Consider the following 13060-nt stretch of genomic DNA (forward strand, 5'->3'; position numbering starts at 1 on the left):
TAAATGTTGTGTTGTTCATTGTTATACTGTATTGTTTAGGGCAGAAGTTCTTAAACTTTTCTTTTCCACGACCCAGTTTTGCCAATTCCATGTTTTTGTGACCCATGATCACTGCCAAACAGCAGGAATCATCCTCCACTTGTCCCCCTCGGAGAATTACCGTTGATCATCGTCCACCACATAAGAGAATTGATTGTCGTACATGGGAGAAGATGTTCGCCACGGAGCATAGCATCACTGCCAACCTTCATTATTGATGTCCCATTGGAGAATCACCGCCGACCACCATTCCTTTCATTTTAGAAAATAACCACCAATAGTCATCCGGTGGGGTTGTTTCAGCCATTCAAGAGAAGACCCACTGCAAGACTGTCCGCAAACAGTTTGCAATCCTTTTTAATTCACTGCAATTGTAATTTACGACTCTGCATGATCCAATTATAGACATCACGTGACTCAAAATGGCTTGGGACTACTTGTTTAAGAAACACAAGTTTAGGGAATGATGGACTTTGGAAAGCAACATGACATTTTTCAAAAGATCTAAGATTTTTATTTTCTCTTCAAGTGATAGCACTTTACACTCCCTTTCAGCCTTTGAGGGACTGCTCTGACCACTTCATTTTTTTTTAGGAGTCACAGAAACAAAGGGTGCACACAATATGACGCCAAGGGCCTCACTGCGCCTTACAGTCAGGATTGCCAACCGAATGGCTTTTGTTTTTAGAAATGTGGGGCAGAGCTTACTGCAGTGCATTTTTTGTGTCCCTGTCAATAATATCCGTAAAACTTTACTACTTATGTTGCAGCGTCCTAATTACCTGCAGGCAGGCACTCTGTGTATATCCAAGCCGTTTCTAGCCTGCACAGCCTTTTGGACGTGCACACGTATGGATAACCATACCTAAGTTTAAAGCCAGTGCCCTGGTCAGGTGTTTGTGAGCTGATGGACGGATTTACTTTGATTGGCAAGTGAGGGGGGCTATGCGTTAAGTAAGTCCAAATTCAGTTTAACATTTTGTTTAGTAAGTTTTATTTGAGTGTCTTTATTGTTCAGAATTAAGGTTAGGTTTAGGATTAGGGGTTAGGGTTTTGAATATTTTGTTTTACTTAAGAGCAACAGTACTGTGGGAAGTCTAAAGTTGGAAATCGTCTTCCAACTTGGGGATTTGTAAAGCTCAGAATCTGAGGTGGGACGGGTGAGAGCGAAACAACTTTCCTTTTATAGAGTCAGTGATTGCCAGAAATCAGGGTTGATCAATCTACACACAACAACAACATTTATTTACAGTATATAGCACATTTTCATGCAAAAAAATGTAGCTCAAAGTGCTTTACAAAATGGAGAATAGAAAAATAGAAGACACAGTAAAAAGTAAAAATAAGTCAACATTAATTAACATAGAATAAGTAAGGTCCAATGGCCAGGGTGGACAGAAAAAACAAAAAAAAAAAACTCCAGACGGCTGGAGAAAAAATAAAATCTGCAGGGATTCCAGACCAAGAGACCGCCCAGTCCCCTCTGGGCAATCTACCTAACATAAGTGAAACAGTCCTCTTTATATTTAGGGTTCTCATGGAAGGACTTGACGATGATGGTCACGTAGACTTCTGGCTTTCAGTCCATCAATGTTGGAGCATCATGATGCTTTGAGTGGGTGGTGGTGACGCAGGCCGCCACCACAAAGAAACCGGAAAAAGAAACAGAAGAGAGAGTAGGGGTCAGTACGGATTTCAGAGCCACTATGAATAGTTATTATGATGAATTGAACATACAGAGTATCAGGATTAAGTTAAAGTGAAGTTATAAAAAGGCCATGTTAAAGTAATGTGTTTTCAGCAGTGTTTTAAAGTGCTCTACTGTATCAGCCTGGTGAATTCCTATTGGCAGGCTATTCCAGATTTTAGGTGCATAACAGCAGAAGGCCGCCTCACCACTTCTTTTAAGTTTAGCTTTTGGAATTCTAAGCAGACACTCATTTGAGGATCTAAGGTTACGATTTGGAATATAAGGTGTCAGACATTCCGATATATATGATGGGGCGAGATTATTTAAGGCTTTATAAACCATAAGCAGAATTTTAAAGTCAATCCTGAATGACACAGGCAACCAGTGTAGTGACATCAAAACTGGAGAAATGTGTTCGGATTTTCTTTTCCCAGTTAGGATTCTAGCAGCTGCATTCTGCACTCGTTGCAAATGATTTATGTCTTTTTTGGGTAGTCCTGAGAGGAGTGCGTTACAGTAATCTAGTCTACTGAAAACAAATGCGTGAACTAATTTCTCAACATCTTTCAGTGATATAAGATGTCTAACTTTTGCTATGTTTCTTAAGTGAAAAAATGCTGTCCTAGTGGTCTGATGAATATGCGATTTAAAATTCAGATTACAGTCAACGGTTACCCCTAAGTTTTTTACTTCCGTCTTAACTTTTAATCCTAGTGCATCAAGTTTATTTCTGATAACCTCATTGAATCCATTATTGCCAATTACTAAAATTTCAGTTTTCTTTATTTAGTTTGAGAAAATTACTATTCATCCATTCAGAAATACCAGTAAGACATTGTGTTAGTGAATCGAGAGAGTCTGTGTCATCAGGTGCTACTGATAAGTACAGCTGTGTGTCATCAGCATAGCTGTGGTAGCTCACGTTGTAACCTGAGATAATCTGACCTAACGGAAGCATGTAGATTGAGAAGGATAGAGCCTTGTGGAACACCATATTGGATTTCATGTGTCTTTGAGTTGTAATTACCACAACTCACAAAGAATTTTCTCCCTGCCAGGTAGGATTCAAGCCAATTTAAGACACTGCCAGAGAGGCCCACCCATTGACTAAGGCGATTTCTAAGAATGTTGTGATCAATGGTGTCAAATGCGGCACTCAGATCTAAGAGGATGAGAACAAATAAATGGCCTCTGACTGCATTTACCCGCAAGTCATTTACTACTTTAATGAGTGCAGTTTCTGTACTGTGATTTGTTCTAAAACCTGACTGAAATTTATCAAGAATAGCAGGTTTATTGAGGTGGTCATTTAACTGCATAATGACTGACTTCTCTAGAACCTTAGAAGGGCAAGTTAGAGATGGGTCTAAAATTTTCAAAAGCAGAGGGGTCAAGATTATTTTTCTTGAGCAGGGGTTTAACTACAGCAGTCTTAAGACAGTCTGGGAAGACCCCCGTATCTAATGACGAATTTACTATGTCCAGAATATTGTCAATTAGCACGTCTGATACTTCTTTGAAAAACCTGGTTGGTATCGGGTCAAGGACGCAGGTGGAGAGTTTCAGTTGAGAGATTATTTTATGTAATTCAGGTAAATCTATCCTGGTGAAAGAATTTAATTTGTCTATAATGGAGTACTGGGGCTTAGGAGGTTCTGCAGTGTTGGGGAGATATACTATGTCATTTCTAATATCATTAATTTTTTGATTGAAAAATACAGCAATAGCCTCACAGGTTTCACTGGAACTATTCTGGGGGCATTCCTTTGTGTTATCTGGGTTTAACAGACAATCAATTGTAGAAAATACACTAGAGAAGGGGTGCTTTGTGTGAGCAGGGCTAGCTGACTGAAAAGCAGGGTGGTGGCTCAGCACTTGGCTCCTCTGTAGAAACTTTAAGTTTACTCGATAAGCCATCTTATTAAACCCCAATGGCTGTGGAGGCTATGCCTACAGATCACTTCATTCGCATGAATTCAGTGTAGTGCTCGGCGAGCGTCATATTCAAGTTTTGCATTTTTTTTCTGAATAGTTTCGATCTGAGGTTGGTTGAATTGGAACCCACAGATACGGAAAGCAGACTTTTTATACTTTTAATATCAGGGAAAATTAATTTATGCACTGACCTGTCCAGTATTTTTTGTTTTATTTTGTTGTGCAAAAAAAAAAAAATCTGTCATATTCTTCTGTAATTGAGTACATTTTTGTCATAATTTGCATTTTATTTTAGGTATTCCAGGTAAGGAAGGTGCAGGGGATGCACTCTGGCAAGATCTTCGCCATGAAAGTCCTCCGAAAGGTACAATATATTTTATGCTTGGTCTTCCTTTGTGTTAAATGTACATTGCAGTATGGCATAATTTAATTAATTTCTAAACAACCGAGAGACATATCATGGCTTCTGTGGGGTTGGAAACAATAACCTCAACAACAACATTTATTTATATAATACATTTTTATACAAATACTGGAAAGAATCAAGTTGCTAATTATTTGATGATAAGTAATTATTTCCAAGACATAGTGCTGATTCCTAATTTTACCTCTGGTATTATCTGGTTAAACACTAGTAGGATTTGTTCATTAATCGTCTCTAAAATTGCCTGCTACCCTTTAATTATTGAAGGGCTCATATAGTTGTAGGTGTTTTGAGGAGATAACTTTTCAAATGGCTCTCACTGTTGACCCATTTAGGCCAAGATTGTCTGCAATGCAAAGGACACTGCCCACACCAAGGCAGAACGCAACATCTTGGAAGCTGTGAAGCACCCATTCATCGTAGACCTAATGTATGCCTTCCAGACCGGTGGGAAGCTGTATCTTATTCTGGAGTGCCTTAGTGGTGAGTGAGCAAACAGCCCAGAGCCTTGTTGTGAAAGGTGAATGTCAATGTACTATGGAGGTTGACTTTCTGGCAAAACAAAGGACTTTCACTGCGGACCACCCCAGCTTGGATCATACTGCACAAGGAATATGTTCTTAGGAGGCCACCGGTGAAGTTATTATTGCTACGAAGATTCTGGTATGACCATACCAGAATTTTCTTCTTTGTGTGCAGACTTCTATTAACTTACTTAACTTATGCTATATGTCTCTCTTTTTGGTAATGACCAGCGAGACATGAAAGTTCATGAGCAGTTCTCATCAAAGAAAGTCAATCAAACAATGGGATATCGGCACTCGCTGATGTCATCATCACAATCTGACAAAGTACAACAAAATAGATTTAGACACTAAGTGAGTGCCTCACAACCACTTGTTGCCCATAAAAATATATTGGCTATTAAGTGCCCACACTGCAATGGTGGCATCTCGGGTTTACATCCGAACGCCTTTAAGATACTACTCAGCCCCATTGTGATCAGCATAATAGGCTCATTCCCACCACAAAAACCTTTTTTATTTTTCAGGAACCAGGGACTTTTTATTTTTTTTATTTTATTGATTTTATTAAAATCACACAACATTCCATACAAAGAAATCAATTTTTACAAAAATAGGACCGAAAACAAATCAACCATTGACATTTTTAGAAACTCAAGAACTTTTGTAACATTCCCACCACAGGAACTCAAGTTGCTGATAGGCAGTTCCTGATACTTTTATTTTAAGTCTTACTCCAGGGTATGTACTTTTCATTCAAACAGGGATTAATGTTAGTGGGGATCAAGTAATGAATTGTGATTAGTGGTTGAGCACAAGCACTGCTGACATTTTACACATCTGTTAGTAGTTTGGACTTTGGAGAGTGATTAGTGAAGATGGAGTGCAGCATTTCGCATCACTTGTTTCTGCAATGGGCTCTCTCCTCACTACAGGGTAGAAGAGAGAAACCATCCATGACTGGAACTCCAGCCAGTCGCTACTGTATTTGTATGATGTATCTGCCTTTATTCACAGTAGTATAAGATGATGCAGCATTGACACTGAACATTTCAAAGTTTCTTTATAATAATTTTCCTGGGTTAGGGTTCGGGTTAGCAGAAACATTTTTTGTATTGATAAAAGAATTTATTTTTTAACTGCTATTTGAGCTTTTGTCCTTCACTGCTCTAACACTGTTATAGTTATTCAATTTCATTCATCTTCATATTGCCTACATTTTTCACAGATTCTTTGTGATATACAAAATATATTTCCGCATTCCGAATATTTAGTTCTGCAATACTAACTATCCAGACTGAACATTGAAGTCAGCAATGCCACAATCTTGAATTCATAAGTGTCCTAGCCTGTGCATATTATGTCTGTGTGACATGCTGCCTTGCAAAAAGGAAACTAAAGTTCAAGTCCCAGGTGCTACCTGCATGGACTTAAAATGTTCTCCCTGTGTCTGCTTGTGGTTTTCAGTTTCTCACAGTCCTAAGACGTTCAGGTAATTGCTAAATCGGCTACTGATGTCTGTGTTTTCACCTTGCGATGGGCTGATTGCCCCTGCTTTGTGCCAGACAATTGTTGAGATAGGCTCCCAAGTATCAGCAACCCTGCAGTGGAAAAGTGGCTTTAGACAATGGGTGGTTATCTATCTACCCAACCCAACCCTCCCTACTCCAAAACATTAACAGCACAAGTCCCAGCGACATACTAATTACTGATTATTTGCCCCACTGGCAAAAGCCATCTGTAGTGGAAAAGCATTAGGAAACTCATTTATAAATTCAAACACCAAAATAGAAAAAAGACTTAACAAGGTGAACATCGGAAGTGAAAGAGCGAACAGATTGTCCTTCTGTACTCTTTCTTTACGTGCGTCTTATCAAGCCTCCGGAAGCTGCTGTCAGGTGTTCTGTCAACCACAGGAAGGGGTCTGACTATTTTTAACTTAAGATTTCCTGTTTCCTTCTTCCAGGGTAGGCATTATCAGATCTGCAGCTGGTATCTTGCACCCTTCAAGTCTCTTGAGCTTTGCCATTTTTAAGCACACATTTTAACTGACAGGTGTGTTAGCCAAACACGAGCCCCGTTTTCTGATACCTCATTGACTGCCGTGTCGTTGAGTGTATGTCGTGTGCCTTTCTGCTTCTGTGATCAAAACTCTCACAGCAGTGATTGATATCAATTAGACAACATATTACTTTATTCATTTTCTTAAGTTTTCTAAAGTTGATTAGTCCAGTGAAGGGTTGTCAGGAGCCAGACTGTACGTATCCCTTCTCTATTCTTTCACTTTTTCTGCACCAGGCCTGTTTACTCTGTAGATTTTGTTTTCTATTCAGGTGATTCCAGTGCCTGGCTCTTTACCTTGATTATCTAAAAGCAAGAAAAATATACCAAATTAGTCTGTAATGTCAAAGGCTCCCCTATGTTTCAGGCATCCAGTGTAATTTCAGCTTGATCTTCCCTGCCATGCGCTTTCTTTTTATGCAGTTCTTGGATGTAGACTAAGATTGTTATCTTTGTGCTTCCTCTCACTTTTAAACACATTAGTGAAAGTTGTGAAAGCACATTGTCTGTCAGGCAACAAGAAACACATTTCGGAGTCTTTCTCAGGTGTCTGATTTTATTATTATTTTTAAAAAAGACCTGTATACCAGAAATGTAAATGTGAAAAGCAAGGATTACTATGCACTACGTAAGAATATCCTCCTAATCATTTCACAAGTGCTTTATCCCCTTGTCATTCCACATAATCAGGGCTGGCTGATAAGGAAACATTGCATCTCTAGGTAGACTCCTTTGCAAGCGTCCAAAAAGAGGCTTCCAAAATAGAGTCCTCCTTTGAGATCTGTGTGGTCGGATCTGATCTCCCAATCGCATATATGGGGGGATTCCCCCTTGGAGATCGGTGACCTCACGATTGCATAAAAAATTCACCAAGTGATGATTCCCCTTTGGAGAACGGCACCTTCAGGATCACATTTGAAATCAATGAGCGAGGGATCCCCAGTGGAAATCGGCGCCCTCATGATAACGTATAAAGATTGATGAATTCAGGTGGGGGGATTGGAGATTTGCACCATCAGGACCACATATGAATTGGGCGAGTGAGGGATCCCCAGTGGAGATCAGCGCCCTCATGATTGCTTATGAAATCAATGAATGAGTGATCCCCTTTGGAGACTGGCATCCTCACGATCGCATATAAAAATTGATGAGTGAGTGATCCACCTTGGAGATCAGCACCTCGTGATCACATAGAAATTCGAAGAGTGTGGGTTCCCCTTTCGAGATCCGCACCCTCACAATCACAAATGTAATAGATGAGCTTCCCCCTTGGAGATCAATGCCCTTGTGATTGTATATTAAATTATATTTTGGTGTTCCCTCAATCTTGGTGCACCCAGGCCGGTGCCTACTTATCCTATGTCTAGATTTGGCCATAGACATAATAACAGTTGCACAAGTAAATCATTATTAATGGTCTAGTCTGATGTCACACTACACATCTTTGAGTCACAAAGTGTGTCACACTTAATGACTGTGTTATATTTCAGCCCCCTGGCTGGTTTTCAGATCTACATTGTATGTCCCTTTTGTTCTTTGTTGAGCCATTTATTGATGTTAATGCCACATAAAGCCCCAAATGCACTAAATGATTTTGCCAGTATTTTTTTTCATAGTCTTTATTTTACTTAATCTTAGAAAGCCAAGAATGTTATAGCCGGTAGTCATGTAGTGACTCAGCCGTAGCATCCCACAGGTACGGGTTCAGTTTTGTCTAAAGTTGTAGGGTTTGGCTACTGTGTATGGGGAAGTTGACAACTAATGAGAATTTCAGTGTGCTACATGGTGATTGGCTACAAAACTATGTCAACTATAATAACTGTTACAGGGCATTAGGAAACTTGTAATGGTGCTGAGCCATTGGGAGGGAGTCATGTAATTTGTCATATCCTGAGATACCTGGTCATATAATCTGACTTCCTCGAGGCAATGAGAACTGAAAGTCCCAAAAACTTCCAAAATGACAACTAGTGGGGGATATCACCATCCAAACCCTGGCTAATAATAGAGCGGGAACAGGATCTTATTAAAACAAAAGGTTTGTTCTACACAAAAAAATGACACTGTGATGCTCCAAAGAGCACAAAAGGCATAAAGGAGTTGCCAGCAAGGCAATCCAAAGAGAACAAAGTACCAATATAATATTCCAAGGCAAGGTCAAAAATTCCAGAAAATACAATGGCACAAGCACAGACAAATCACAGTAACTCACCAATTCCCAAGCACATTCCAATGAACCCTCCAGGAACTATGGGAGACCATCTGATTTTATAGGGCGGAGGGGAGTGTTTAGTGGTGAATGGCAGGTGGCCCCGCCTCTTGGGGGAACCCCCCCTCAAAACACATGGAGCATAACACGGGAAAAGAAAATACAGCAGATAATTAACAAAAATAACATTAAATACTCATGTAATATTTCTTCTGTATGCTAATAAGTATGGTATCCACGGCCTGTGCCCAGATTGTGCAGAGGTGTGTGCTACCTGCTAGGCCCCCTGTCCTATACCATCCTGTGGGCACTTTTCCCCTGTGGCTCGTCCCTTGCTAGTTGCTGTTCCCCTCCCCTGGAAATACAAATTAGACTGATCTGCTGGATTCAACTTCCATAATGGGGATTAGGACCTCCCTTTGAGAAGCTTTAAATCTTTTGTGTACTGGGAGACACAAAGGCCTGTTCAGCTGAGGCTGCTACATTTGCTGCCTCTGCTAGACCTGATTTTTTGCTGAGAAAGCGCTGCACCTTTAGGACAATGTGAATGAGTCCGTGATTTGGACAAAGCATTTATCTGTGTAGATTTCAATGTATGTTACTTTGGTTGCTTTGTGTGTGTTGAGATTTTTGAGGTCTAAAGACAGAAATGCTGCTCACGATTGGATTGAGGAGCTCTTGGTGAGTGTAGTTCTTCTAAGCTCAATTGTCTTTCTCTTCACAGGAGGAGAACTGTTCATGCAGCTGGAAAGAGAAGGAATCTTCATGGAAGACATGGCCAGGTAAGGCAAAATTTGCACATTCGTCAAAACCAGACAGATATGGCAGCTGTCTATAAAAAGAATAAAGACTTGACAGTCTTTTTCTATGTCCACATGTGAATAATTCATAGCCAGAACTGAGCTGACGTACTTTGAGATAGTTCATGAGGTTTAATAAAAAAAAGGGCCACAGAACGACAACACTTAACTAAGCAAACCTAGCAAAACATTCTCAAACCCACTTGATTTAATTTATCCCAGCAGCTCTGGAAGGAAGGCAGTTGGGCCCTGACATGCACTCATACTGGGACCAGCTAACAGTTAACGTAACCTATACATCTGGAGTAGGAAAACCCATTGGGAGATAAAGAGAGCGTGAACACTCCACATGGGCATATGGGGAACTCCCTTATGAGGGATTCATACTTAGGTAGATGAATTTCTATGGGGCAGCTCTCTCTATTCCCACTGCAACACTTAGTATTCCCAGATTCCCTGTCTGCTTCTATATAATTTAAAATAATATTTTTTTCCTTGAAATGACATGGCCAAGTGCAAAGTTTTAGCCGTTTTTTTTACTGTAACCACCACTTTTAGAGCAGGGTAGTTCATTTTGTTACAAAAAAAAAAAAAAATTAGGCCACCATAGGAGGAAAGTTTGCTTTGGAAAGCAACCAAGGTGCTATCTTGTCTGGTCAAAGTACAAGACTCGCCTGTGCTCCACCCTGTAGAGGGGGATTCTGAATGAGTGTATCAGCCAGAGTGCCCCTGTGAAGTGGCAGTCTGCTCTGCTACATTTCATTTCTCCTAACTCCAAGTTCCTAATGTTTTCAATTGGCACTGTACCCATTGTTTGCTCTTCTCTCCCCACCCCTTCCCAGAAATGGAGTCTGATCTCCTCCAGCTGTCCAAAGGATGCTCTAGTCTGAACCTATTCAATTATAATGAAAGGACTCAGTGGTCACCATGGCTCATTCAAAGCTAATGGAACTGGGCTTCACTTGCTGAGTCAGCCATTTTGGGTTTGGGGTTTGCTCCTGATCCATGTGTTAATTTTTTCTGGGTAATTGGAATTTCTCCTGCTTTCCAAAGACATTCATTTTAATTTTACTGGTTGCTCCAAATTATTTTTTTGCGTTCATTCTTGAAGTACTGTGTGCAGGAATGGGATTGTGTCCAGGTTTGGGTCCCACCTTGTGCCTACTGTTTAGTTGCTCCCCACAGCCCTGTAATTGAAAATGTTTTTTCAGAAAACAAAAAGATGGAATGCCAATATTCATCCTTTTACTGAACCTGCTTATTGCTGTTTTTTCCCTAAAATGAAGAGGTCCTAAAAACAAATATTTAGTCGTTGCATCTTCTGAGTACATCAGTTGTAAAATGACATATAGAACAGTGGTAAAGAGTTGGGCTCCCACCTTGGTAACCCTATAACACACTTTTTTTGTAGAATAACATTCTGTTAGCTGTGGGGATGTCTTTATGAACACAAGTCCAAACAGAACCAAAGTAGGTCACTGGTTTGCCAGATTTATGTATGAAGAAGATAGGAACGGTCGTGCCCAGGGGGACAGACACCAGAGATAATGTCAGCAGTGATAGGGCTCATCAATCAACCCCTAGCTCGGCGGGTAATTGCATTTACTAGAGCCCTTAAGCTGTCTCCCATGCACAGGCGTGTGACAACATCGTACATTTTGCATCTTGTTTATCCAGTTTGAGGTTTTATGGTTTCCATAACTTCCTCATCAAAATGGGAAACAGCATTAGATGGAACAGTCCATCATAGGGTGCACTCCCTAACTCCAAGAGAGAGTGTGGCACCAACCACACAACGAAACACCCAAGGTCAACTTACAAAGTCCACTTAGATAATAAGTAGAAGGGGCAATTGAAGAACAATACACTGTAAACAAAATGACATACCCAACCCTCCAAACACATGCAAGGACTTCTGGCTTGGATAATAAGAGTTGCTGCTGTAAATAACCTGCTTATAGGTGGCAATAAGATGTGGTCAGATGTAAAGGCATCAATATGAAAATAGAGCAGTTGTGTCCACAAATGGAACATGCTAATAGATGTTTGTTCCTTCCAAATTTGCCCATTTAAAATTACCAGCATTCTTGGAGGTAGAGTGTTGGTAGAGGAGTAATATCCAATATCTATGCAAAAGAACGAAGGTCCAAGTCTTTAGAGTCCTGGTGCTTCCTGTCTTGCTATGTGGTTGCGAGATATGGACTCTATCCAGTCACCTGAGGCAAAGACTGGACTACTTTGGTACTGTGTCTCTCCGGAAAATCCTTGGGTACTGTTGGCTTGACTTCGTGTTAAATGAGCGGTTGTTCACGGAGTCCCGAATGAGGCACATGACCTGCATTGTGAGGGAGCATCACTTACGGCACTACGGCCATGTGGCGTGTTTCCCAGAGAGTAATCCAGCTCGTAGGATCTTCATTGTTGGGGACCCAAGTGGCTGGACCAAGCCAAGGGGTCACCCACATAATACCTGGCTGCGGCAGATAGAGGGTCATTTCTGGAGGGTGGGACTGCACTGCGTGTCTGCCTGGGGGGTTGTAAACCGAGATCCCGAGTTGTTTCGTCATGTGGTGGGTGCTGCAACGTACTGTACCAGTGCATGCTCCCCAACTTGTCTTGTTAAGGTCAAACATGCCTTGGGCTTGGAATTCTATGTAAAAATGGTTAACCCCGAGTGATTCTTCTTCTAGTCATAACTTGTTTCGATTGCATATACTGTACAATGATGAGCTTGAATAACATTCAAGATTCTGCTGCCATCTTGTGGATGGAATTACATCATACTGCAAAACAATTATGATTTTGTCTATGCGTTCTGCCTCTCTATGTTAATGCATCAATATTCATGAGTGGGATGTAGCTGTCAACCAAAAAACGCAATGGCATATAAATGAAAAACTGTAAAACCTGTTATAGAGCAAACTGAACCTGAACCATTAGTTGAATCAAGCAATAGTGATGACAATGTGAACTGGTCAACAGACATTGACACAAATAGTAAAATAAATGAATATGGCACAGTATGCCCAAACCACCATGACGTGCCTGGTAAATTTGGTTGCGTGAAGCTTCATCGTGGTGCAAATAGCTGCATGACAGGAAGGCAAAATGACTGCATTCAAGTGGAAGAAAAAGAAAGGCGTTAGCCCCCCCTAAGTACTGTTTACAATGCAGCAATTGTCAATGTTCGTGTCAGGGGAAATGTGGAAGTCAGTATGCTATACGTTATGTAGCCAAAATCACAAGGGGCACGTTGATCGTGTAGATCAGGCACTGACATTGTACACTCTTGAGGATGAACAACAGAAAAAAAAATAAGAAAGGTGTGCAAAGAAACACTCTTCTACTGTCCCGATTAACACCAGGTTGTGCCTTGGT

General features: G+C 40.7%; 1 protein-coding gene across 1 annotated transcript in view; it reads left to right on the top strand.

The window, feature by feature from the left end:
* Positions 1-13060, top strand: part of LOC120538075 (ribosomal protein S6 kinase beta-2-like) — a 57531-nt gene that overhangs the window by 11413 nt on the left and 33058 nt on the right. Inside the window, exons 4-6 of the mRNA XM_039767490.1 lie at positions 3960-4028; positions 4424-4571; positions 9607-9664. Of these exons, the coding sequence (XP_039623424.1) occupies positions 3960-4028; positions 4424-4571; positions 9607-9664 (275 nt within the window). The remainder of the gene's footprint in view (positions 1-3959; positions 4029-4423; positions 4572-9606; positions 9665-13060) is intronic.

This window comes from Polypterus senegalus, chromosome 10 (genome assembly GCF_016835505.1).
Source record: "Polypterus senegalus isolate Bchr_013 chromosome 10, ASM1683550v1, whole genome shotgun sequence".
Classification (NCBI taxonomy): Eukaryota; Metazoa; Chordata; class Cladistia; order Polypteriformes; family Polypteridae; genus Polypterus; species Polypterus senegalus.